Here is a 25,104-nt window from a genome sequence, read left to right as displayed (position 1 = left end):
TTGATGTTTTACATGCAAGTCTTTAGGTTGATGTATTGTTTATTGGTCATTTAGAACAAGAAATTACCCAGTAATATGTGTTAAGGACTTGTACAATTGCTGCTGTGGTAATTAAACAGAAATTGATATTGTTTGAATTTAGCTAGCATTACAAAGCTTAAACTTCCGATAACAGAACAACCCCAATTAACACTTAACATAGTAGTCCACCAGGAAAAATTCTAGGCATTAATGGAGGCGAGGGCACGAAATAAAAATATGATTCTGACAATTTGAAAGGTTAAAAAGAAAATCAACTTTAGACTGATGTTATAATATACTCAAAATATTCCTGATCAGTATGCAAATCAACATGCACGTGCCCAACATGTTTATAAAAGGATTTATAAGTACTTGGAGAAACAGTCGATAAAGAATCACTAGCTGGAGAGGACAGAGTAGAGTCGGTTGTTGTTCATGAGGACTGGACAAAGGACAATAGCCTCATTAATGCAACATCACAAGTGTGTGTGTGTGTGTGTGTGTGTGTGTGAGGTGGGGGCTGGCTCAGGGAGATATTCCCTTGTATGATAGGACATTTCTTCTAAGAAAACACATCACTGCTGTTGCTCATTTCTTTCTGTAACACTCCTTTAGTAAATACACTACGTGTCTACATGCTTGACAGCCTCCTCCATGTATTGACTTGCCTTGTGGCATCAATTCATTTATGTCAACACTGGCAGATTCATACATCTCAGACCTCGTCTTTCACACATCCTGATGTCGTAAACTTTCTGAGTATGTAGCAAGACATGCACCTACAAGCCAGAGCTGGAAACACCTGTGAATGTTCTCCATGTCTGCTACTTATATGGGAATACATCACTGAGGAAGTCGACAAACTTCCACTATGGCCCAGTGAATTGCCATGGAGCTCTTCCCCTCGGCCCTACCTCTGAGAGCTTATTATGGGTTAATAAGGGCCTTTAAATAATTCCCTTTGATGTGCCGGTAACAATGCTAAGTAGTCCTCTATGTAAAAGCTGAGAGGATGAATGACATGAAGGCTTAAGATTAGAGTGCTCTTTTTCACCCATAGGGAAATTACAACTTTTGACGCGGTTAAAGTCGGATCCCCAGAATAATTAGTCAGTTCAACTAATTATTAACTTTATCTTTTAATAATTTCAGGCCCACTATCCCAGTCTCATGCTAAACTGTAACTGCCACTAGCAACTAGTGGTGTGATGAGACTCTTATCTCACGAGACGAGACAAGACAAGACGAGACGAGATTTGGGCCCATTTGGGCCAACGAGACATCTCGTAACGTGTTGATCTTGCAAGATCTCTTGTAACAAGATCTCATCACACCCCTAGTAGCCACTGTAGTTGGTCTTTATAACCACTGCCTTGCTGCGACAAGGATCTTTTCTCTGATATGAACAACCACTTACTGATGCATCTTATGGGAACAGCATGGCTTAGCACTATTTTGATCCAGGAATGTGGTTTACAGAATGTATTTACTTGACTTTAGATTAGTCAGCTAAACAGAAATTTGAATTCGCAAACATCCCTACTCTTGACTGGCCAAAAAAAAAAAAAATTAGTATTTGATAGGGATGTGAAACATTCTCTGCATGGCATTAGATTAAAAAGTTTTGTAAGATCTGAAAATGTATGCAGATATACAGTGCTTAACACATTTATTAGACTGCCTGTCATATTTGTCTCAGAGACCATCCAGCATCATGCAGTGTTTTAATGCGGACTCTTTCATTTTCAGTGAGCTCTCCACGTTTTACCATTTTGAACAGGAATGAGGAATTTCAAACTGAATTCACCCAAATTTGAGCCGGCTCACTGGGCATCTCTGAGAAGTCAGAAATTAATCAAGCATAACATTCAACCACTAAAACTCGTTTTTCTGTTCAGGAATGCAAGTAAATAACTATAATTTGTCATATTAATCAAGAAATAATAATGTGCTTTACTATTTTCCATTTTTTTGGTAAATCAGTAAATTTGAAAATTCATGGATAACAATAATAACTATATTTGATCATTAAAAATATCATTTTAGTTAAAGAGCTTCTACCTATTGGTGTATTAACCATTGCAGAAACATAAAAAAATGATTTTGGTAATTAGCAATGCTGTTAATTTAGGGCAGCTGTGGCATAAACCTTACTTTGGTTAGGGTGGTCTAATAAATTTGTTAAGCACTGTATTTACCAATATATTGATCGTAAATAACCTGTATCAGCTGTAAATATTGGCTGTATGTACAAATAAGTCTGTGGAGTTTCAGGCGGGACAGACAGGCCTATATCAGCTGTGATCGTTTCTTTGTGCAACCTTATTTCTTAAAATTCAAAGCGTGTTTTTCACAACTGACGTTTTTTGGTCTGAACTACATTCATATATGCTTGTAAAAAATAGACACTTTTTATAAAGCAAAATCCCCACAGAAAATCACAGAATGGAAATATTATCCTGCAATGACTACACTTTGTGTCAGAGAACTGTTCTCATTTTAGATCTGCCCGCTCTTGTCCAAAGCATTATGTAATGTATGTGACTGATGTAATTTGTCTACCTTTGCTAAGGTGTGTATTAATCTGGCCAACTCCCCACATTTGAAAAGGTGTGATCACCACAGAAGATCTTCACAAAGCCCAAACAACATCAACTGTTCCCTCCTGCTAACTCTTCTCCTTTCTTTACATCTTTACAGTAGAACCAGAGGATTCATCTTGGTGTCTGAACAGCTAATCTGTGTGCTTTGGTTAAGCTGTAGGGTATATGTTTAAGCTGCTTTACACTGGCTCAGTTTAAAGACGAGAGCAGGACCAAAATTAAAGATTTAACTTCACTCTTAAAAAGAGCCCAAGCCCAGTTTTGGAGAATTCCCTTATTGCCGACATTTTTATATTGAACATGAATCAAACACTAATTTTGCAGTAACCCCCCCATGACACTATTTCAAATCATCCAAGCATTATAAAAAGCAATGTATATACAATTTTAAAAATCTATCAAATAGTTTAAAGGAATACTAGCCTATTAATCTGTGAATGACCCTCACATTTCTGCCTGACAGTTTCCATTCAAGTTTCTCACTTTTATTCACCTCTTCTCAGATGATCAACATGCATTAAACAGGATAGTTGAGGACAGAGGCGCCACAGGGGATCCGGATTATGGTTTTCTAATAGACTGGTCAGCTGTCGTCCGATTGCTCTGAAGGAGTAGGACGCGCTGGATAATCCTATGTCAGAGCTGCAGCACCATTACAATCGCACTGACAAGGACAGAAAGAAACAGGGAGACAGCGTGTGAGTATGTGTATGCATGAGCATGCATGTGTGGGTGTTTACAGTAAGCGTGTGCAAGTGAGCACTCTCAGCCAAGTCTCAAGCCTGGAACCCAGCAGATAAGCAGCAATGATAATGCCAGCAACTGAAGACCGACCTGGAGGCGAATCAATGCTAAACAAGCTTGGCACGAGGACTGCCCCCCTTTCTTCGCCCAGATCTTTTTATTCATTGCTGCAGCTTCAGAGAGAAAACTGATTTTTTAACCAGGAGCAGTGACAACATTTGGCAAGAAGTCCCTTAAAAAAGTTTGAAATGTTTTTAAGCTGACAGATATAAGGGATGGATCCACCATCTGCACAGACATGTACCTACTTTTTAAATTTATCCTCACTTATTTTAATGATATCAGCCGCAGAAACTGGAGGCCAGGGGACAAAAACAGGCCTGTGTTTTTAGGATCTTCAGAGGGTTAAATGATTGTAGACACAAAATCTCGAGGCTTCAACAGATTGTTTTAGTGCAGAAGCATTAATCACAACACAAACACAAAGCAAAGCTCTAGTATATTCCAGTATTGATTAACATGATTCAATTAATAAGACAAATATGATTTTCCCCTTATAGCAATCCTTTAATTTCATTTATATGACCATAGAACTATTTCTTTATAACAAGGATGCATGATATTATTGGCCTGCTATCAGGCTATAATAGTTTTAAAATTAAATTATGACTGGCAGATTTTAAAATGTACGCCGACATTAACAGACAATTTATGGGAGCACATCATCAAAGGGATGTACATTTGAAAAAAGTCAAATTTTCGTAAGTCACATGAAAATTTGAGGATTTTTAGAGATTGACTAGGATATACAGTTGCAAGAAAAAGTATGTGAACCCTTTGGGATTTCTTGGATTTCTGCATAAATTGGTCATCAAATATGCTCTGAAAAATTCATCTAAGTCACAACAATAGACAAACACAGTCTGCTTAAACTAATACAGCACAAATAAAGATATGTTTTCATGTTTTTTATTGAACAAAACATATAAACATTCACAGTGCAGGGTGGAAAAAGTATGTGAACCCCTAGGCTAATGACTTCTCCAAGAGCTATTTGGAGCCAGGAGTCAGCAAACCTGGAGTCCAATCAATGCGATGAGATTGGATGTGTTTGTTCAAGCTGCCCTGCCCTATAAAAAACACACATCAGTTTTGAATTTGCCGTTCTCAAGATGCATTGCCTGATGTGAACCATGCCTGGCACAAAAGAGCTCTCAGAAGACCTACAATCAAGAATTGTTGACTTGCATGAAGCTGGAAAGGGTTACAAAAGTATCTCTAAAAGCCTTGATGTTCATGTGCCCACAGTAAGACAGACTGTCTACAAATGGAGAAGGTTCAGCACTGTTGCTACTCTCCCTAGGCGTGGTCGCCCTGTAAAGATGGCTGCAAGAACACAGCACAGAATGCTCAATGAGGTGAAGAAGAATCCTAGAGTGTCAGCTAAAGACTTACAGAAGTCTCTGGCACATGCCAACATTTGTGTTGACAAATCTACAATAAGTAAAACATTAAACAAGAATGGAGTTCATGGGAGGACACCACGAAGGAAGCCACTGCTATCCAAATAAAAACATTGCTGCATGTTTGAAGTTTGCAAAAGAGCACCTGGATGTTCCACAGCACTACTGGCAAAATATTCTGTGGACAGATGAAACCAAAATTGAGTTGTTTGGAAGGATCACACAACACTATGTGTGGAGAAAAAAAGGCACAGCACACCAACATCAAAAGCTCATCCCAACTGTGAAATATGGTGGAGAGGCCATCATGGTTTGGGGCTGCTTTGCTGCATCAGGGCCTGGACGGATCGCTGTCATTGACGGAAAAATTAATCCTCAAGTTTATCAAGACATTTTGGAGGAAGACTTAAGACCATCTTTCCACCAACTGAAGCTCAACAGGGGATGGATGAAGCAACAGGACAACGACCCAAAGCATAGAAGTAAATCAACAACAGAATGGCTTCAACAGAAGAAAATACACCTTCTGGAGTGGCCCAGTCAGAGTCCTGACCTCAACCCAATTGAGATGCTGTGGCATGACCTCAAGAGAGCGATGCATACCAGACATCCCAAGAATATTGCTGAACTGAAACAGTTTTGCAAAGAGGAATGGGCCAAAATTCCTCCAGACTGTTGTGCAGGTCTGATCTGCAAAAACGGGAAACATTTGGTTGAGGTTATTGCTGCCAAAGGAGGGTCAACCAGTCATTAGCCTAGGGGTTCACATACTTTTTCCACCCTGCACTGTGAATGTTTATCTGTTTTGCTCAATAAAAACATGAAAACATACCATTTTTGTGCAGTATTAGTTTAAGCAGACTGTGTTTGTCTATTGTTGTGACTTAGATGAAGATCAGAACATATTTTATGACCAATTTATGCAGAAATCCAAGAAATCCCAGAGGGTTCACATACTTTTTCTTGCAACTGTATATCTGCATTTGTTAGCTTGATGCTAAAACATAATGGAAATTGCCATCAAAAGGCTAACAGATTTAGTATTGCTTGGTGCTGATTTTAATTTAAGAAGCAATCTAATTTACTTGACAGCACTAAGTTAAATAGATTGTTCAATCCTCCTTAACCCCTCAGGATCTCCAGCAATCCCAAGTAGTAGCGCATGTGTTGTTTACAATATCTCAGGAACAGCAATATTGATCTCTCTGGAGTAAATTGTGATCTGAAGCTTACCTTCTTGCCGATCTACAAATGGCTCCTGTCATTTATATCCCTGCCCGAACACTTTCTTAAATTCTGTTTCAGTTCCACATTACATTATAATGCTGTATATTATGCTGTAATTAGGCATTATTAGGCATTAAATGGAGATTTATAGATATGAGAGATTGAGCCTTGTTGCTGCAGCAAGGGTTCAAAAGAGACCGGGCCAAGCTGGCTGACTGAAGGGGCTAACACGGAGGCTTGGCAGTCAGCTGTAGAGTAGACCACACTTGGAGTAAGGGCAAAGGCACAGAGAGCTGTGAATTATTTAACACACAACCATTAAAGAGTGCACAACAGTACACGTAGTCTTTAGAAATAAACCATGTTTGACATAGTTAAACGATTTTAACAGGATAACAAAACTGCCTTAAACACATCCATTAAATCGTTCACATTCTCATCTCTGAGACAGATTGATCAGTGCTGCCCTAATTTCTAACCAGTTACATCCACTGGCTCCTCCTAGTGGTTAATAACAGTCACAAGGAACAAGTAACTATTCTTTTTTATCAGCAAATCATCTGTACTCCAGGGTATAATCTATTAAAGCCCATTAAAATTTCACCCATAGACACTAAAGCACCTAAAAGTTGATTTTCCCTAGATATCACAGAGGCTGCTGTGTGACTTATTTCAATGGTCGGGGTTTTAGCACAGAGAGTCCACAGAAAAGTGGATTTGTCTCTAATCTAATTTCACCCATGATGCAAATCAGCTTAGGTCCTCAGATCCTGGATCCAGGCATCTCTCTTCTCCTCTGGCTGGCTTTAACCGTGCTGCACTTTAGGTACAGTGGCTGGCTCTAAATTCACGGGAAGAGCTGCTGCCAAGACGTATTCAAGTCCTCTCATCTGCCCCAATTTCTATGATCTGTTTAGAATATAAATAGATTGGCGCATTGCTTTGTTGATTTTATAAAAGGAACTTTTAAATATTACTGCTTTTTACACAACCAGTTCAATAATCATGATGACCCAGCTGATTTTTGACAAGATAATTGTAAGACTAAGTTTAAGGTATGAAAATGGAAAAAAAACCCTATACATTTCTGCAGCCTTGTAATGGCAATGTTTTTGATAAATTCTTCCCTCGGTGTAAAAGACTTTCTCTACTGCAGTGGTGTGTGTATCAGATGAACCACTGATGGGATGGAGATCCCTGAGCTCCTGACAAGGCTTTATGGAAAGAGCCATCAATATGTGGTTGCCACCAATTCTGCACCTCCATCGATACACAGGGTGGTTACTCACTGCATCAGCACTGAGGCGCTCTGCTCCCTGTCTGTCCCTGTTTAGCTCAGTGATTTTAGAGACGGTCTGTCTGTAAGGTGAGGGAAACATTTCTTACAGGGGGGGGAAGGAGAAGGTTAACAGTAATAGGAGTAGGATAAAGTATTGATATATAAATAGTGTCATTAGTGGTATGATACAATTACTGAATCATTGGTAGTATTTGTTGATATTCAAATGAAAATACAGCACTCTAGATAGGCCACCCTCCCTCTTTGACTACTTCATCATCCTCAGACTTGCAATAAAGCATGATAAGAGCTCAAACTGACAGTAAATTGCAGTGGAACAATACATTAATCCTGTAATTTACCATTTAAGGGGTTTCTTAAGTTAATCAAATTTGGATGGATAATTTTTAAAAATGAACAGGTGCATCAGTTTAACATCAGTATCGGCTGACTTCAGCCTGGCCATCACCAAATAATGTGGGCATTAACAGATAACATTTGCAGATGTCTGTCTGTTGTGTCCTAATAATTTAATGCTGGCATTTAGCACACCGAACCGCTAAGCTAGATTTATCATTGGGCAGAAGATGTGACCTTTGTGGCAAACTCAGATCCATTTTCATGGTCAAATGTAAGAGAAAATGTTAGAATTGAGGGAATGTTACTCCAAAAGAAGAAGTCATCATGTAAAATCAGCAACTGCCATCAGCTAAATTGTGATTTTAAACATTGGTATCAGCAACAGTCCAGATTTTTACAATCAGTGCATCTTCAAAAGCCATATGATTGTCTTACAAGATATCAAATATAACAGAATCACTTCATCAGGATATTATCAGTATCATGTGCCTCTCATCATCTAGGGATGCACTGATAAATCAGTCTAACATCACTCGCTATGTTTACATGGACCACATGTAATCAGAATAAATGCCTGATAAGAATAAAAATGCTTCATATAAAAACACTTAATTTAGAATAAAATTCTCTGATCCGGCTCAGTCAGAAAGAAATTCATTCCGATCGACGGGGGTGGTTTATGCCAATCGTCGCAGATCAGCGTTCATGAAAACACTCGATCTGATCGTCTCTCCCTGTTTGAGGTGATTTTCATCTTCCGGCGTATGTCTACCCCACCTGATACGACTTCATTCGGCTTTCTTTTTTCTGGAATGGACAGAAACAAAGCAAGAGCTGAGAGGAGATGAAAAAATGAGTGATCTGATGGTGTATAGTGACAGTGGTTTCTTAACAACTACTGCAAATTTCATTAGTTTAGACTAGTGGGACAATACTGTGCATGTCAGAGCGGTTTAATTCAGATCAAAGGTAAAATGCTTGAGTATGCACATCTGAATCAGATTGCATCTTTCAGCGTCCATGTGAACAGAAGAGTTAAGAGCGCTGATCAGAATGAATGTAATCAGATTGGGGAAAAACTGCTCATGTAACCACAGATGATATGAGCTGATATCAGCCATATTTACAAACATCGGCCATCAGCCAAATTATAAGTATGAACAGTAGGGATTGAGTAGTATTCATTTTTTAATACCAAGAACCCTCCAAAAATTTTACCAGGGCATATGGTATTTAGCAGATAAAAAAAAACAACATATTAGACATGCACCTGCTTACATGTATGCGCTAGCACAGCAACCACAGCACACTTCATTCCTTCCTTTAATAAAAGACTTTGAGTCTGAGAAATGATGTTTATTAGATGATGTTTATAGGCAGTGGTATGCAAGGGGGGGGGGGTCGCTCGCCTCCCCCATCGTGGCCCAAATGTTGAAAAATGTGCGCTTAAGTGCCCTCTTGGGAGCCAAAATGCGTGTTAAAGTACCCTCTTTGGAGCCAAAGCGCGCGTTAAAGTGCCCTCTTGGGAGCCAAAGTGCATGTTAAAGTGCCCTCTTGGGAGGCAAAACTTGTGTTAAAGTGCTCTCTTGGGAGGCAAAACGTACATTAAAGTGCCCTCGGGAGCCAAAACACACGCTGAAGTGCCCTCTTGGGAGCCAAAACGCATGTTAAAGTGCCCTCCTGGTTGGCAAAACACACTAAACTGCCCTCGTGGCTGGTTAAGACACGATCAACTGCCCACTTGGGTGGCAAAACGCCGTGTTTAAGTACCCTCCTCATTGGCAAAACACACTAAACTGACCTCTTGGGTGAAAAAAAAAACACTTAATTGCCCTCTTGGCTGGTTAAAACATGATAAACCGCCTTCTTGAGTGGTAAAAACATGTGCTTTAGTGCCCTCCTGGTTGGCAAAACAAAACTGCTCTCTTGGGTGGAAAAACACGCTAAACTCCAGAAGGCCATAAGGACCAAGAAATACTATGAAACATTACTGTTGCAATGACTTTTATGTTGGGCCCTTTTTTGATCTATAGTGAGCCAGAACTATATCCCACAGAACTAGTTTGGATTATCTGGTGCTAATATGGTGTTAAAATGCACTAGAATACAGGAAAAGGCGTCTACTTAATTGAAAATGTTCTGGGGGAAGACCCCCAGATGCCCTAGGGATTTATTTATTTATTTCTGTGTTCTTCATAGTCCAACATTGAATCTACACAGTTCTTGTGGATGCTGATCCTAACTACAAACTAACTTGAGTAGTCTGTCTAGTTAGTCTGTTTTAAGGCTATATAATGTGCCATTTGTATAACATATAAACATGTCTAAAGTGCCCTCGAAAACACGCGAAACTCAGTGCCCTCTTCAGTGGCAAGAACACGCTGTATGTGCCACTGTTTACAGGAACACTGGAAGTAAAGCTGAAGCATTGTTTTAACACTTCACAGGCAAACTGAGTTGTATCAAGACAGACAATCAAATTGTCTCTTGTTCCTCTCCCTATATGGCACATCGTCCCTCAATAATAATCCAAAACTGTTATCACACAGGATCTGTGAATGTTGAGAAATAATCTGTGTCCTTATAACAGATGAAGAGCAAAGAGGCTAAAATATTTTTTGATTCAAAGATGAACATGGATGGCGAGCTCTGTTCAGTATTGAACAAAGCTCATAAAAAGCTAAAGAATAAAATAACCAACAAGCACTGAACTTCCTCTACATTTCACATAAAAAGACGTTAACATAACAAGTTTAAACATTTTTAAAAACTATTAATAGTTTTAACTGTGCCTGATGTTTTTGGCTGCAGAATGCAGCACATGTGGTTATTAAGAAACGTCATCATTTCTCATCACTGATCTCCACCCACAACGAAAAATTCAAGTGCTTTTAAACTCATGTTGCCATGGATCACATCGCATTAAGTGGTGCATGTTTAACAGTTTGACTTTAAAGAGGAGCACTGTGCCAGCAGTGCCGTACCACAATGAACAAGTAAATGTGTGCTGATATTTCATGCTATTGTTGTTTGCCAGATTGGCCCAACATCATTGACAGGGGTTCTTTCATCTCTAAAGCATCTTCACTCACAGGCAGAGGTGCTGGTAGTGTAAACAAACATATTCTTAAGGAATTTTGTTATAAATATTCATTCATCACACAGCACCATATACATGATGGTCCTTGAAGCAATACAGTTGTTATCTTTCAATAACCTGTGACACGGCATCACCGTACTACCGCCCATTCCTAATGAACAGATATCAGCTACCAATGTTTATCTGTTGTCAACTCAATTTTATGCCAGCATGTGGTATATCTAGCTGCAGAATCAAATATGAGTTTTTTTTACAGAGCAGAAGATGTGACCAGTTAGACAAACTGTGAGCTGTTTTCATTGTTTCCTGGGAGAAAACGTCAGCATACTAAGAGTCTTAAACCAAAAACGATAATGAAACACTGTAGCTAGGGATGCATGATATTATCAGCATGATATTGGTATTGGCAAAATCCAAAATGAGGGAAGGAGACAACCCAAAACTGGGATCTTCGCAGTTTAAAGAAGGTAACATGAAGGAGGGAGTAAAGGCCATTGACCGTGTCAAACACATTTACGTTCAATGAGAACCTGCAGCTTCTTCTTTACCCTCCTAAAATAACTCAGATGTTTCATAAATACTTAAAGAAACTCAAGTAGCAGCAAGTGCAAAGATAATACCCATTGATACTGAAAAGATACACGGATGAGTTCGACAGACAAAAACACATTCCTCATAGACTGGCACCTTTCAATTACATACCAAGAAGGCATCATTTAGCTTCAGAAGAATGCCAGTATGTTTAAAGGCAGGATTATTTAAACTTCTTTAATGTGCTGGGCCTTTAAGCATCTGTAAATATAAAAAATGTTTTTAGTATTTTTTTGCTGATGTGACACTCTAGTTTCCCTGCAGAAGATCAACAAAGTTCCTCTTTTCCAGACTTCCCCTATTCAAGACCTGCTCACATGATGCCACTGCCAAATCAACAGAACACAAAACAAGCACAAAGACCATTCAATCAGTCAAAATAATCAGATTAATAGTGGTCTGTTGTGTTCAGTTTTTTTAGTCATTTGTCCAGCATGTTATGGCCACTATGGCCAGTCACTGCTTGCCTAAGTGCTTTGGTGTTTTCCATCATACCATACTTTATATCATAAATAGTAGTATGGCATCTTGTATGGCTCCTTTTCTTCAAAACTTTGCAGATAAATTGGTATCATGGAATTTTCTTTTTAGGCATTTTACTCTATAAATGCCAAATGAGTTATTGAGAATGAACAACTTATAACAAATATAGTTATTTTAGCAATTCCAAGCACCAGCTTCATTATAATAAGAACTCTAGACATAATAAACCAACTTAATTATCCAAGTTTATCCAAAAAAAGCATGTAAAATAACTGCATGCTGATCACATCTATTAACTACCTGAGAAAGACTGTGAGACGAGTGCTCAGGACCAAGCTGGCTCACTTAAGAATCTTTGTTCTATTATTGTGTGCTTTGAAGAGTAGCAGTCTCCTGCTACTCACCGCATCCTGGCTGCTATAAAAAGGCCTCTCCTGCCTGAACATCGGGGAACAGGGTGATGATGCAGCCACTGAGTGGTTGAGCACTTAGCAGGTCTGTTCGTCTGTACATGTACTTCAAACTGAGGAAGGCTCCTTTAGAGATGTAGCAGCCAGGAATTGAAAATGTGCTCCGTTTCCCAAAGCTTACACCATCTATGTGTCATTGCATACTGGAATTGATGCTGAGATATCAATTTTACATACAGTAGGTATCAGCACATGATGAGTGGCCTGGACTATACAAATGAGGGAGAAATAAAACCAAATGTAGGTGGACATACACCAAATATCCAGAAAGGTTTACATCAAGGGTGTGAGATTAAGTCAAACAAAAGACATTATAACCAGCGAGATTTAGTAGTAAACTGTGTGTGATCACTTGCATGATTGCCATGGTAAAGTATGAGCAATAAACGCCCACTGGAATAGAAAACTGTAAAGTGATGACATTATACTTGTCACTTTGTAGGCGTCCTGTCATCAGCATTAGTTAGAAGCTCATGTCAGCCACTCATAGACCATGCTTAAAGGAAGGAAGACGGCAAGCCATTTAGGGCAATGAGGGGTGATTGCTTGGCCTTTTCTCCATGACTCACAGAGCAGATAACAATATCAGTGTCCAGCTGTGGCTCTAAGGCAAGAACATGGGCGATGGGAGGGACTGCCACACCTCCGTTTAATATAATCTACTATGTATATGACTAATTAATTAACTGATCATACATAAAGCTATATATTATGGTATGAAAACATTATCATACAAGAAATGCTTTAATCTTTAATTTTTACGCTATTGTATCCATGTAATGAAAGGTGACTTTAATAATTCACACAGATTTCCCACAGGATCAGACTGTGCAGTCATCTTGCTGAGTGTGTTGTAACTGTAGACACAATCAGACAGAGGATGTAAGTGAGCATGTGAAAAGCACAAGCTATTGTAATGTGAGCCTGCGGTGGCTGCTATAGTGAGTTAATGGGGTGGAATCGCTGCTCAACCTCCTGAGGCACGAATCACTGTTTACCAAACCAAGAAACACACAGAGGGGCCTTAGAGGAAAACATAACCAGCTAACTTCTAGACATGATCCTTAAGGCTGAGCTCCAGACTCCTCCTCTTTTAAAAAACATTGTCTCTCCTCTGGGATCACTGGGTCACATGCAACACACACATAGGCTCCAGTCCAACAAACTGTTTCCCTGGTGTCAAATCTGGGAAACTTTGCTGTCTTTTGAAAGAAACTGCCTCCTTGCTGAACACACAGACAAAATAGAAATTTACACTTTCTTAAAGCTACAGTTATGAGGGATGGCTATTTCCGCTAACGCGTCGTTGTCAAACTAGCATGGGATCAGCTAGCAGATGCTAATCAGCAGCAAACAAATATCAAAGTATCACGGACCACTTTATCGTCTCCCACACCCATATACATTAATGTGGTTCTCTAGTTACCTGAATGCTGCACGAATATATTGATCCCTGGGTCGGGCACGTTTACTGCAGCAGTCCTTCCTGGCGGTGTCCCGGTGCTACTGCCGGGTTCTCGGGGTCTCCTCCCGGCGCCGCTCCCCCGGTTCCCCTTCCCTTGGTGCGGTTGGGGAGCGTGGGGCTGTGGTGGCTGGAGTCCGGTCGATGTGCCCTCACCGACGCGGCCTACCTGCTGTCCCATCCCGGTAGTTAGGTGTAAGGATGTCTGGGACGAAGCGAGCAAACCCCCCTGCGCACCTCTGGTTCACATTCCTTCAAGCTGGAGCGGCCTGGCCCGAACAGTCTCCTTCAGTCCCCTCCTCACACTCCCTCACCGAGCTAACTAGCCCGTATTAGCCTGTTTAGCTAGCCTGTTCGCTAACGTTAGCAGCTATCACAGAAACCCACCCACCCTGCCTCAACAATAAAATCACTAACCCGGCGTATGACACTGTCTGTCTTTATCCCGGCGATCCAGATAGTATCCGAGTATTTACAAATTGTTCTGGAAGAGCGAGATTCGGACAAATGCGGAGCTTTTCAGCACCTTTTTGCCGTTGTCCGGCCGCTACGCGCCCCCTCTGACGCCGCCATCTTTACCGCAGAACAGAGGATGTGTTGCACAAGGCGGGGGGTTCTCCGCGATCCCCTGTCACCATGCTCCTCCACCTCTCCAACACCAACCGGCTCTCCAAGACCCCAGGGCACCGGTTACTGCTGGAAAGAGGTGGTGTAGACTGTGTAGTCGCTGTGAAATTGTCCAAATGTTTAATACAACAAAATCTACTAACACTCTGTCAAATAAATGTAGAAAGTGATAAAATACCCCCAACACAGGTAACACTGGTAGCTGACGTAGCTGATGGATTTAATACAGGCTTTAAATCCGAGAATTTTACTTAAGGTTCTGACAAAAACTACTACATATATTTTTTACATACTACTAAAATCCTCGCAATTTAGAATAACTTCAGTGTTCTTGACCAATATGTGTAAATCAAAGGCAAATAAGACAACTTTAACACTTTTTATTTGGCCATAAAATTATGTAAGGTTAATAAAGAGAAGGGAGCTATACTTCAAACTCATTTTATTCTTCATAGTTTATACACTTTGATGTGTTATTAAATAATATATCAGACGTTTGTCTACAACCCAAAATATACAGATCCATAAAAACGCCACCTGACACAAGCTTTTCAAAGCCAGAAAAAGTAAACAATTATTACCAATAGGAAAGGTTTTTCTCCCAAAAATAAACATCTCATCTAAATACAGCGGCATCTCTGCTGCTTTAATCTCCACATTTCTATAAATACATTTCTTATCTATTGTTCTATCAACATCTCAGATTAAGGCTTTGACCAAATATGTGTTTCTCTACCTATTGATATTTCAATATTGCTGATATCTGTACAAATAGGTGGCTGGTTTTTGTGTTTGTCATATGATGCTTGAGAGGGACTCAATTGTTCCTGACCAGAGTGCACAGCAAAACTGAGAGGAGGAAGAATACAGTGTAAAAAAACTTTGAATACAGTGCCACCTTGTGGTCATACAGTTTATGGAAGTGCAGTTTCCGCCTTACACCATGCATTTCATGTCTCAAATAAATAGTCTCTCAGTATTGCAATATACCAGACTAGTTGACATTAACTGTGCATTAGCACTTGTTAGTTCCTCAGTAACACACACGTGTAAACACATCACAAGACCAGTGGGAGAATGAGCACATTTCCATTCCTTCTTCCATTCACTGCCTTATTTAATGTACTCTGACAATGCTGAAATTAGCCCTTAATGCTAATCAAGTATCACCATGATTTCAATGTTAGAACATCTTAGCAGCCAGCTGCAACATCTACATAAGAATTAAGATAGTCTATAGGGATCTTACCTTCATAAAACTCTAAACTGATCATGAAGAAAATAAAGTGTCATCCAGGTTCAGAGTAAGTTCAACCAGCTCCACCAAGGAGGGAAAATCATGACAAATACATTCTGTTGTCAGAGAATACAAAAGCTCCATTCAGCATAATAAACTTTTCCATTTTCCTTCACATAACTGATAGAGTTCAGTGTTATGACTTGTCAGCCAACATTCATGTGGCTTTACAGTTGGAGATAAAGGGAAAAATAAAGTGTCTACTCTTTGATTTGGAAAATATAACCAAATCATTATTATTCCAAAATATTTATGTCCAGACTGTAAACACCATATTACATGCAATCCTTATTTTCCTCCTCTACACAGATTACAATCTTTTAAGTATAATGCAGAGATAACGGCTCATCTTGGATTTATACAAAACACCATTTTTCTTTTTAAATCTTATTGGCAGTAAACAGAACTAAAATTGTGAGTAACCAAGCCCCTCACTGAATGTTACTTACAACAGTGTAGTAATCACACAAAGTGTTAAATATTGACTACTACTGCATCTGTAACTGTTAGTATTCAGCTGCCTTGTCATGATTATCTTTATCATAATGGCACAAGGAGTGGCTTCACAGTCAATAAAGGCAAAAGTAAAGGGAAAACATCTGAAAAATAAATAATACATCAACATTAAAGAGCACACATGTCATTTCATGTGAACTTGTACTTCAGGTAAGTAAGGCATCATTTTGACTCTGCTGATGGAGTAGAGAACATTTTGGCCTTAGTGCAATAAAATAAAACAAACATGAAAGACCAGACATTATACAGGTAAACAGAAAGTCTGGTCACATTTATACTGATCAGTGATGGTCCCTTGTCAGTAGTCCAAACGTAGATCACAGCCTGTCAGAGCCTGACATAGGATTCCTCACACAGCTCCAGGAGCGAGGCTTCAGTAACTCAAAGAACGAAGACTGAATGAAACAAAAAAATTATCACATATTCAGCATGCTTTGTGTGAACATAGCAGAAACTGCATAAAGCAAGACTACAGGTGTTACCTCCTTCAGGGGACAGTAGCGTTGGGCATACCACTCCTGAGAGTACAGACAGATGATGACTCCCTGACCCAGGAAGAGGGACGTCCACATGATTATATTCCAGATGGGACCTTTTCTCTGGTCATGCAGAATGAAGTTGAACATCACTGTAAGAGGTAGACGAGATGAGAAATTGAGCAGTTCAACATAGTTAAATTATGTACAGGTCATTCACAAAGTATTCAGACCTCCTACACTTTCTTTTAATTTTATGTTGCAGCCTGATGCTACAGTCGAAAAAAAAAAATTTGATTCTGATAAATCTGCACTTAGTAATCTGTCATGACAAAGTGAAGACAGAATTTTAGATTTTTTTGCCAATTAATTAAAAATAACAAACTTGAATACTCCATTTGCTCAGTTTGGCCAGACGACCGGCTCTTGGAGGAGTCCTGGTTGTGCTAAGACTCTTATAATAATTATGTTGGGCACTGTGCTCCTGAGAACCTTCAGTGCAACAAAATCTTTATGTAGCTTTCCCCAGATCTGTGCCTTGCAACAATCCTGTCTCTGAGCTTTGCAGGCAGTACCTTTGACCTCATGGCTTTTTTTTCCTCTCTGATATGCATTATCAGCTGTGAGGCCTTCTATAGAAAGGTGTGTGCCTTTCCAAATCATGTCCAATCAATTTAATTTACAACAAGTGGACCAAATCGAGTTGTAGAAACATCTCAGCAAAGAGTGGGAGAAATGGGAGGAACCTGAGCTAAATTGAAAATGTAATAGATTTGCAAAGATTTCTACAAATCAGTTTTAACTTTGTCATTATGGGGTACTGAGTACAGATTAGGGAGAATTCTTTTTTTCCGTAGCATCAGGCAGCAACATAAGACAACCAAAAAAAGTTAAGAGGATCTGAATATTTTCTGAATGCACTGTATACGTTTGGTTTTACATAGACAAACCATTAATGTGTATTGGCTCATTATAAGAATAAAAACAGGGTTTTATGAGAAAATAGGGGAGATTGATTCTCTTACTTCCAAAGCACATGAAGAGGCAGAAAAGCACGGGGTAGAAGAAGCCAAAACAGATTGCAAGAATGTACTCGTGGACGACTGCAGACACTGTAAACACAAAGAGCATGGCTGCTGGTCTAAAACGTTTCTGAGAAATCTGGAAGGAGAGCAGAAGAGAGAAAAGGCACATTATAGCAAATGTATACAAGGCAAGTCTGAACCGTTCATTCAGCTTGGATAATGTGGCAAAAAACACATCGTAAAGTAATGGCTAAAACTGCTCACCCACAGGAAATCCCGGTACACATAGTAGTACAACCAGTCGTGGACCACTACATTCCAAGTGCGGTAATAATTGGCAAAAGATGTAGAATTCCACCAATCCTGTAATGTGTAATCAAATTAATTAAAGTGAAATATAATTTAATTTTAATGTTTTGCTGTAACCATAACATCACAGGTACCTTATAAAACATCCTGTCAGCAAAGCGGAGCATCTCAGCAAAAGCATTAAGCCAACAGTGGAGGAAGGCAAAGAATCCCAAGAAGAGAACCAGCACTCCTGCAAAGAAAAAACATTTTTTTACAAAAGAAGTACTGTCTCTTGGAGATTAAAACTTAAATGAAAGATCTGTTCAGCTCATACCTGGTAAAATGGAGTTAAAGACACAGAGGACCATGGCCCTCAGATCAAACAGCTGCAAACTGATGCTGCGAAACTGAGGGATGCAGAGCCGCACAAACACGTAATAGGCATAAAACAAACTGCCCAGAACCTGTAAAAAGGAATGGTTAAAACTGTAAATACAATACTTAGATCGTTTTGTCCTGTCAGCCTTTAAAGCATAAAAAAGTAGATACCTGAAGTAGCTTTGTAGCCACGTAGCTCCATCTGATCACTTGATTCCTGCATTTCATAAGTAACACAGTTAAACAGAGCATACCAGCCAATGTACACAAAACTACACAACCAAAAAGATCTTCTTACCTTGGGTACTTGTCTCTGTAGATGAGTGTGGGTGCAAACAGAAAGTAGAGATACTGAGACACCTGAGGGACCACTGGACCTGGGCCTACAGAAAACAGAAGAGACTGCCTGTTAGTATAGGGGCATCAAGAGAAAACAATGAATCTCTCGAAAAGGCATGGACAAACTGGGTAAAAAAAAAAAAAAAAAAAAAAAAAATAGCATGATGTCTCTGAAAAAGTGTCATACTGGTCTTATCTTTTGCCCAGTTCTGGACTCTTGGTGCGTTCTCCCTGACAAAGGAGTGGACCTTCATCATTAGACGCACCTGGAATCACACCAAAAAGACAAAACAAAGCAGCTATAACAATGATATCAAGAGCAAATATATTAATAGAGGTGCAGTGATTTTCCTACCTGTTCCAGGATGACGATAAAGCTGGATGCAGGTGGCAAACTGTTGGTCACCGCCACATAGGTAGGCAGGAATCCCAGACCCAGAGCTTGGTAGAGCAGGAATACAGAGCCAAACAGCAAAGTGTACAACCAGGGGTGACTGAAAGAGCCACACTGGGTCTGTGACCATAAGTGGAACAGGCTGTAGGGGACCAGCAGCACAGACAGGAACATGCAGATCCACGTGCACACCACCAGAGGGAACTGTCCAAACGCATAGACCAGAAGGTCAAAGTCCAGCACCAGCCTGAGGTAGAGGAGATACAGAACAGACTTGAGACTGATGCTATGACAGAAGTAAAAGCTGTTAAAAATAAATCACGTCTTTAACCGTATTAATATCGAAGGATGCATTTCAGCCAAATACTGACCAGATTCGTTTGTCTATCATGAATTTAATATTGGGAGACACATGAATAATTTAGGTATTAATTAATAATTTTCGTCTACGACAATTTCTTTAAATGCTACAACCAATGACTGACATTTCACAAGCCCCTGCTGGGTGTTGAGGCAATTCTATGTGACAGTATTTTTATGTTTCTTTACTCTTTTTTTAATCAATTAAATAGAGAAAAAATGCTTAAAAATATAAGAAATTTCCTTTTTATGTAACTCACTTGATTGTAAGGGTTAAAAATACAGTTTTATTCACAGCAGTCTTTCAAATTACCTGCCTTCATCAATGAAATCCACCACCAGTGTACTGAGGATAAAGAGAATGAGCAGGGCGATAAACATGTGGTAGATGGTCCGAATGTGGTTCACCTCAAACAATTCACTGAAAAAAAGGAACTTATTGAATTATACAGCAAATATCTGGAGGAAGCCACTGTATAAGACACCATTGTGATGCACTTAAGCTTTCAAGAAGCAGTAGTGATCTTTCTGTCATATCAACTTACTCTAAGAGGGACCTGCGACCGACAAACAGCTTCCCCTGGCCATGAGGAGGCCGAAAATGCCTATGATGAAATATAAAAGGTAAAGAAAACACTAGAATTATGGTTGGGGAAAAAGTAAATATGTCTGAAAGGGCTTAAACTCTAAAAACATCTTGTATTAAGTGCACCAATTTGATAGAGAAGTCATGGGGCAGCACCTGAGTTTGCTCCTCTCCTTGTCGGACAGCAGAGGTGAGAAAGCAGCAGGTACAGGTGCAGGCTCCAGGCTGGTTGACTCCTCAATGAGACTGTCCATGAAGTCATTGACCTGACTGTCAAACTGACGCATCAGGTCACTCTTCAGGTACTGAGAAAAAGAAAAGAGTTGACATTCATAGACAGCAAGTACTTAAATGATACTTTAAACTTTATAATAACGAAGGAATGAAGCTGTCAGAGAGAAGATTTATAATTACAGCTTTATGACATTGATATTAATCCCTCAGCAGCCGACAGAAAATAATGTATTAATTTGCCTGAGGGAGTTGTTGAGAAACCCTCAAAGGCATGATACTACTTGCTGAAAGCAGCTCTTAGTTCACATTATGATGACTCCTAAATGTTGTAATTTGTCAAGCAGTTAGTAAAAACACTGTATGCTCTGTTTTCAAAGGAAGTTCATGGGCTTTTACATAAACAGTTACCGTTTAAAAATCAAAAAATGCCTCATGGGGAACCAATAAAATGCCTCATCCTTTTTTGTACTTCTTACATCTGAAAAAATGGCATGGAGGATCTACCTGGCCTTACACCAGTGAAATAATGTTTTATTTTAAAAAATTCCTCCTACAATTATTTGTGTGTGTACCACTGAATCCATAAAAAAAACTACTTGATAAGCTATTTGAAGAAAACAGAAAAATGTACAGACAGAAAACTGTCCTGACTGCATATCTGGAAATGTATGATAAGCTTGACAAAATAAACATGTTTCATGCATAAGGAAACCCAACCTCACTTCAGTGTATACCCCTTTAGGCTTTTTTTCATCTTTTTATACCAAAAGTAGTGACTTACAAACCTCTGCTTTCCTTTTGAGCTGTAGCTTTTTGCTGATCACATGTTCCACTTCAATTTTTCCTGAAATATGAAACAGAACCAGTTCTGAAAAATCAACATGCACAATAATAATACAACATTAAACAATATTGCTTAGGACATATCAACAACAGAGTCAACAGAGTTGCCCGGTTACCATGACTCAACAAAGCTTTGACCTAGTGAACGCAAACATCATTTTATGTCATGTCAAATATTTTCTAGTAATGACAGAGTAGATAGTGGTTGAGTGGCTACAAAGGCCATTTGAGGACATGCATTAGAAAAAGAAATCTCTACAACTGTTTTAAGATACAAGCACAGCCAAATACAAAAGACTTTCCATAACAACACAGACATACTGACTCTGATTAAAGTACTTTACAACAAACCAGTACTTGACAAAGTAATGATTAAGTACAATAAAACCAGTCTGTGAAATAGCAGAAGTAAGATTACACCAGTCTTTGGATCCAGTGTTGCTACATCCAAAGAAGACACACCTCGTACAAGTCATTGCAATTAAAAGCTAATGTTCACAAAGCTGAGCAAATTCATCTGATTGTTTTAAAGGTTAATGTAGGTTAACTCAACAGATGCCTGATGATAAACGAGTTTGGAAACTTATCGAGGTCAACCAAACAGAGACAAGCAGCAGATCTCCACCCATTTATCAAAATGTAAAAAGGCAACTGTCCAACAAATTAAACACGCCAAGCCCAATATTGTATCATAAATAGGATGTCAATTTTTGAAGGGATAATTTCATAGTTCTTTTCTCCAAATATGCCATCTACAAACATGTCAGGTGGTTGTTTTGTAATCATCATTTCTCATGACTTCCTTGTTGGCTAGAGCTTATTTTTGTGACACTGGGGTCAGTTGAGCAGTAAGAAACCTTAACCCTCTGTTCTTCAACAAAGTTAACCACAATAAGTCATCATCAGTCATGCTGCCATTAGCCAACATGTCTGTGGAAATTCAGCAAAATCTAAAAGGGAGGTGAGGGTTGACTCAACTGTACATTTCATCTGAAATGTCTGTAATTAGAGTTCAATGTCCTCTAACTTCGCCCTGCTGATGAGGAAGTTGGCATTTTCTTACCATTGCTGGAAATATGTGTGTCCCCATTTCTTTGCTGAAGTTCACCCCTATTACTTTCACCCTCTGGAGAGCTATCCAGATCAGAAAAGGTGGGCATCTTAGGAATGGCTCTGCATCGAGACCGGAGGACAGTGTCACTCTCCATCCTGTAAAACGTGAAACTTATATCAGTTAAACAAAATAAACCAGTGTCATTATCCAGATAAAGATGCACGACTTCAGGACGCGCTCTAGCTCTCCTCGTTCCTCATCATGGATAAAAATGTGGAGGATTACGACCGACAAACAAAGCAAACTCAGTTGACAACACAATCACTCTCACATGATGACAGAGACATGCAGCAGGCACACAGCTAACACAGAGTTAGCTTCCCCCGGCTGGTTAAAGAGACTGAGCGACAAGCTGCGATTCATTCATCAGCTTACAACACAGCTTTGAGCGTCATAGCCCCCGGTTAGATGTTAGTTTAGCTTTGCGGGCATGCTTCCCCCAACAGAAACCACAGCTGCTAGCTCAGGTAACATGCAGTCAAATTAGCCAACTTGTTGACGTCTATCGTTAGCCGCGCAAACAGGTTGACAGAGACATTACCAGACTCAGAAAGGAATGAAAAATATATCGAGAGACTCAGAGGATACATACTCGCCTCAACTGTCGACTAGTTTCTTAGTGAGCGGACCTCTGGCGTTGGTATGTTGACATATAACTCCTTCAATCGCAACAATCTGGGCTGCTTCTCACCTTTCCCATTGCATTAACAGGGGAGATGAGGAGCAGCGAAACTTACGCTGATTGGTCGAAAGTCTCTCCTCCTTTCGACGTCATCAGCGCCCACGAAGTGGACCATCGTTGCCGTCAGACCCCACATGTGACTTTCATGAAAGAAATAAAAGAAAAATTGCAGCAACATATAATACGAACAGAGTTGGATGAAAACAGACTTCTATTTCATGTTTAATAACCAAATCCTGTTTCGTAATTGTGTGAGATTTTGTAAGTTTCAGCACACGCAGTTGCCTAAAGTCTATGAAACAGATCAAAAGGTGTTTTAAACTACGTGACTCCCACTGTGTACTGGACTTAGACATGACCCCATGTTTGCAGTCATTTTTTAATCCTATCTTTTTTTATCTAGAGATAAACATGTATGCATGATGAACTAAGTTGGAATTATGATGTACTAGTTTAGGAACATGCTCCCCTTCAAATTATATAATGATCCTTTAAAACTTAATTTTAATTCAGGGACACTTTTCCAACAAGAACCAACCAGACCAAGCCAAGTGGTGTAGTTCTTTCTAGAGAAGTGGTTTTCACCCATGTGGGTCCAAACCGAGTCAGGGCACATTGCAAAGCAGATGGACGCGCCCTTTTCCTTGTTTCACACTGGCGAATCCATCTTGCAAAGCTCCCATCTGAACCGTTTTGGCCCGGTCAGAAAGTAACAGGAATGATCAGTATCAAGGGGCAGTACTTTCAGGCGCAGCAGAGTCGTGATGTAAACAAGCAGCAGCAAGAGCTGGTGCAGTTATGGAGGAAGAGATTAGCGTGGATGCTGCTAAAGCGCCAGTTTTATCAGAACTTGACAACATTTCTTCATTAAAATAAAAACAAAGAACAGCAGTGAGGGTTTTTTTTTTCAAAAACAACAAAAGTCGAGTACTTACATGTCTATGGTCACCATGTTGCGCGTTATCTTCAGTATCTTTTTTTTTTTTTTTTTTAAAGAAAAACATTTTTATTGACCAAAAAAAGTATCCAAGAACAGTATACAGATAAACATAAAGTTATCTTCAGTGGCTGTGCATGTGTAGCTCGATGGCGGCTACGTCACATGCTTTGTTGCTCTGATTGGCCGTAGAGATGTGATAGACAGAACGTTTACCCAATCACACTCCGAGTTATTTTCAAAGCCTCTGCCTTTTCTCAGACGTTTCCTATTGAAGTTTTCCCAGATGGATGTGTGAAACACATCCATCTGGCTTAACAGGTTACCCATCCCCAGCACTTCATAAACACCTTAGAGACAGTTCACAAGCTAACTCACTAATATTAGAATAGGATTATTTATGTTTTTTTCTTCTGTAGTGAGAAACATTTTTCATATGATGCCCAGTGAAATGTTAAGAGGAATTCAGTGAAGATGATTTGAGATAAAAGTGCAAATATATATGGAAGTCATTCAGCCAATTAAGAGACAGCACAGACCTCAGGGAATCGGGGGATTTCTTGTCCAGGATTTTTTTAAATGAAAAAGCTCAGTTTTTATGGTATTTCATGCTCTCTTGGTACTTTATTTGTGATCAAATTAATCACAGAAAATTTCAAATGTGTGCTTCAGTTTGTCTTTGCTGTGCTTTTCTTTTACCATAAGTTCAGTGTGATAAATTATTATCACGATACATATTTTTGTTTTGTTTTTCTGTATTTTTCACAAACACTGACCATAGTCATTTTCAGTCACGGTTACCAAAGAATTATACTGCTCTGTTCAGCCTCCATTAACTATTGCCATCTGTTTTTAATTTCTGTCTTTATAATAAAAGGCCCTCTCTCTCTCATTCCCTCCCTCTCTACTTCATTCTGTTTTCTAGTCTAAATAGTGTATCATATCTTCAGTTTTATTACAAGTCACACAACTTAAAAATACACGTTTATAGATAGATAGATAGATAGATAGATAGATAGATAGATAGATAGATAGATAGATAGATAGATAGATAGCATTTCATTTTGAAACGTCTGTTTTATTTTGTAATATGGGATGGTGGAACATGTGGGCAGAGAGAGAGAGAGAGAGAGAGAGAGAGAGAGAGAGAGAGCTGGACCAAGGGGTGCAGAGGTCAGATTATGAAGCTGAGGAGTCGACCT

At 39.4% G+C, this 25,104-nt stretch overlaps 2 protein-coding genes across 5 annotated transcripts in view; both read right to left on the bottom strand.

Moving 5' to 3' along the window:
• The window catches only part of abl2 (c-abl oncogene 2, non-receptor tyrosine kinase), a 35,603-nt gene extending 21,190 nt beyond the window's left edge, over window positions 1-14,413 (bottom strand). For both annotated transcript variants that reach the window (XM_041791027.1, XM_041791028.1), the window contains exon 1: window positions 13,768-14,413. In XM_041791027.1, the coding sequence (XP_041646961.1) occupies window positions 13,768-13,984 (217 nt within the window). In that variant the 5' untranslated portion in view covers window positions 13,985-14,413. The remainder of the gene's footprint in view (window positions 1-13,767) is intronic.
• Window positions 14,414-14,855: 442 nt separating this feature from the next.
• On the bottom strand, window positions 14,856-23,010 carry soat1 (sterol O-acyltransferase 1). 3 transcript variants are annotated; one of them, XM_041790676.1, is made up of 16 exons: window positions 22,880-23,010; window positions 22,233-22,378; window positions 21,112-21,170; window positions 20,249-20,397; window positions 20,052-20,111; window positions 19,820-19,927; window positions 19,108-19,393; window positions 18,940-19,018; window positions 18,712-18,796; window positions 18,585-18,630; window positions 18,370-18,499; window positions 18,188-18,285; window positions 18,009-18,107; window positions 17,745-17,880; window positions 16,726-16,871; window positions 14,856-16,638 (listed from the first exon to the last, which is right to left on the bottom strand). In XM_041790676.1, the coding sequence occupies exons 2-16, from the start codon at window positions 22,375-22,377 to the stop codon at window positions 16,561-16,563; spliced, it is 1,704 nt and encodes a 567-aa protein (XP_041646610.1). In that variant the 5' UTR covers window position 22,378; window positions 22,880-23,010; the 3' UTR covers window positions 14,856-16,560. The 3 variants fall into 3 exon arrangements, with proteins under 3 accessions (XP_041646610.1, XP_041646611.1, XP_041646608.1); XM_041790677.1 differs by having other exon boundaries at window positions 22,876-22,980; XM_041790674.1 differs by lacking the exon at window positions 22,880-23,010 and adding an exon at window positions 22,659-22,710.
• Between the last annotated feature and the right edge of the window lie 2,094 nt (window positions 23,011-25,104).

The sequence above is a fragment of the Cheilinus undulatus genome, linkage group 7 (genome assembly GCF_018320785.1).
Source record: "Cheilinus undulatus linkage group 7, ASM1832078v1, whole genome shotgun sequence".
NCBI lineage: Eukaryota > Metazoa > Chordata > Actinopteri > Labriformes > Labridae > Cheilinus > Cheilinus undulatus.
The sequence above is the reverse complement of the archived record's forward strand: the minus strand, read 5'-3'. Positions and strand labels throughout refer to the sequence as shown.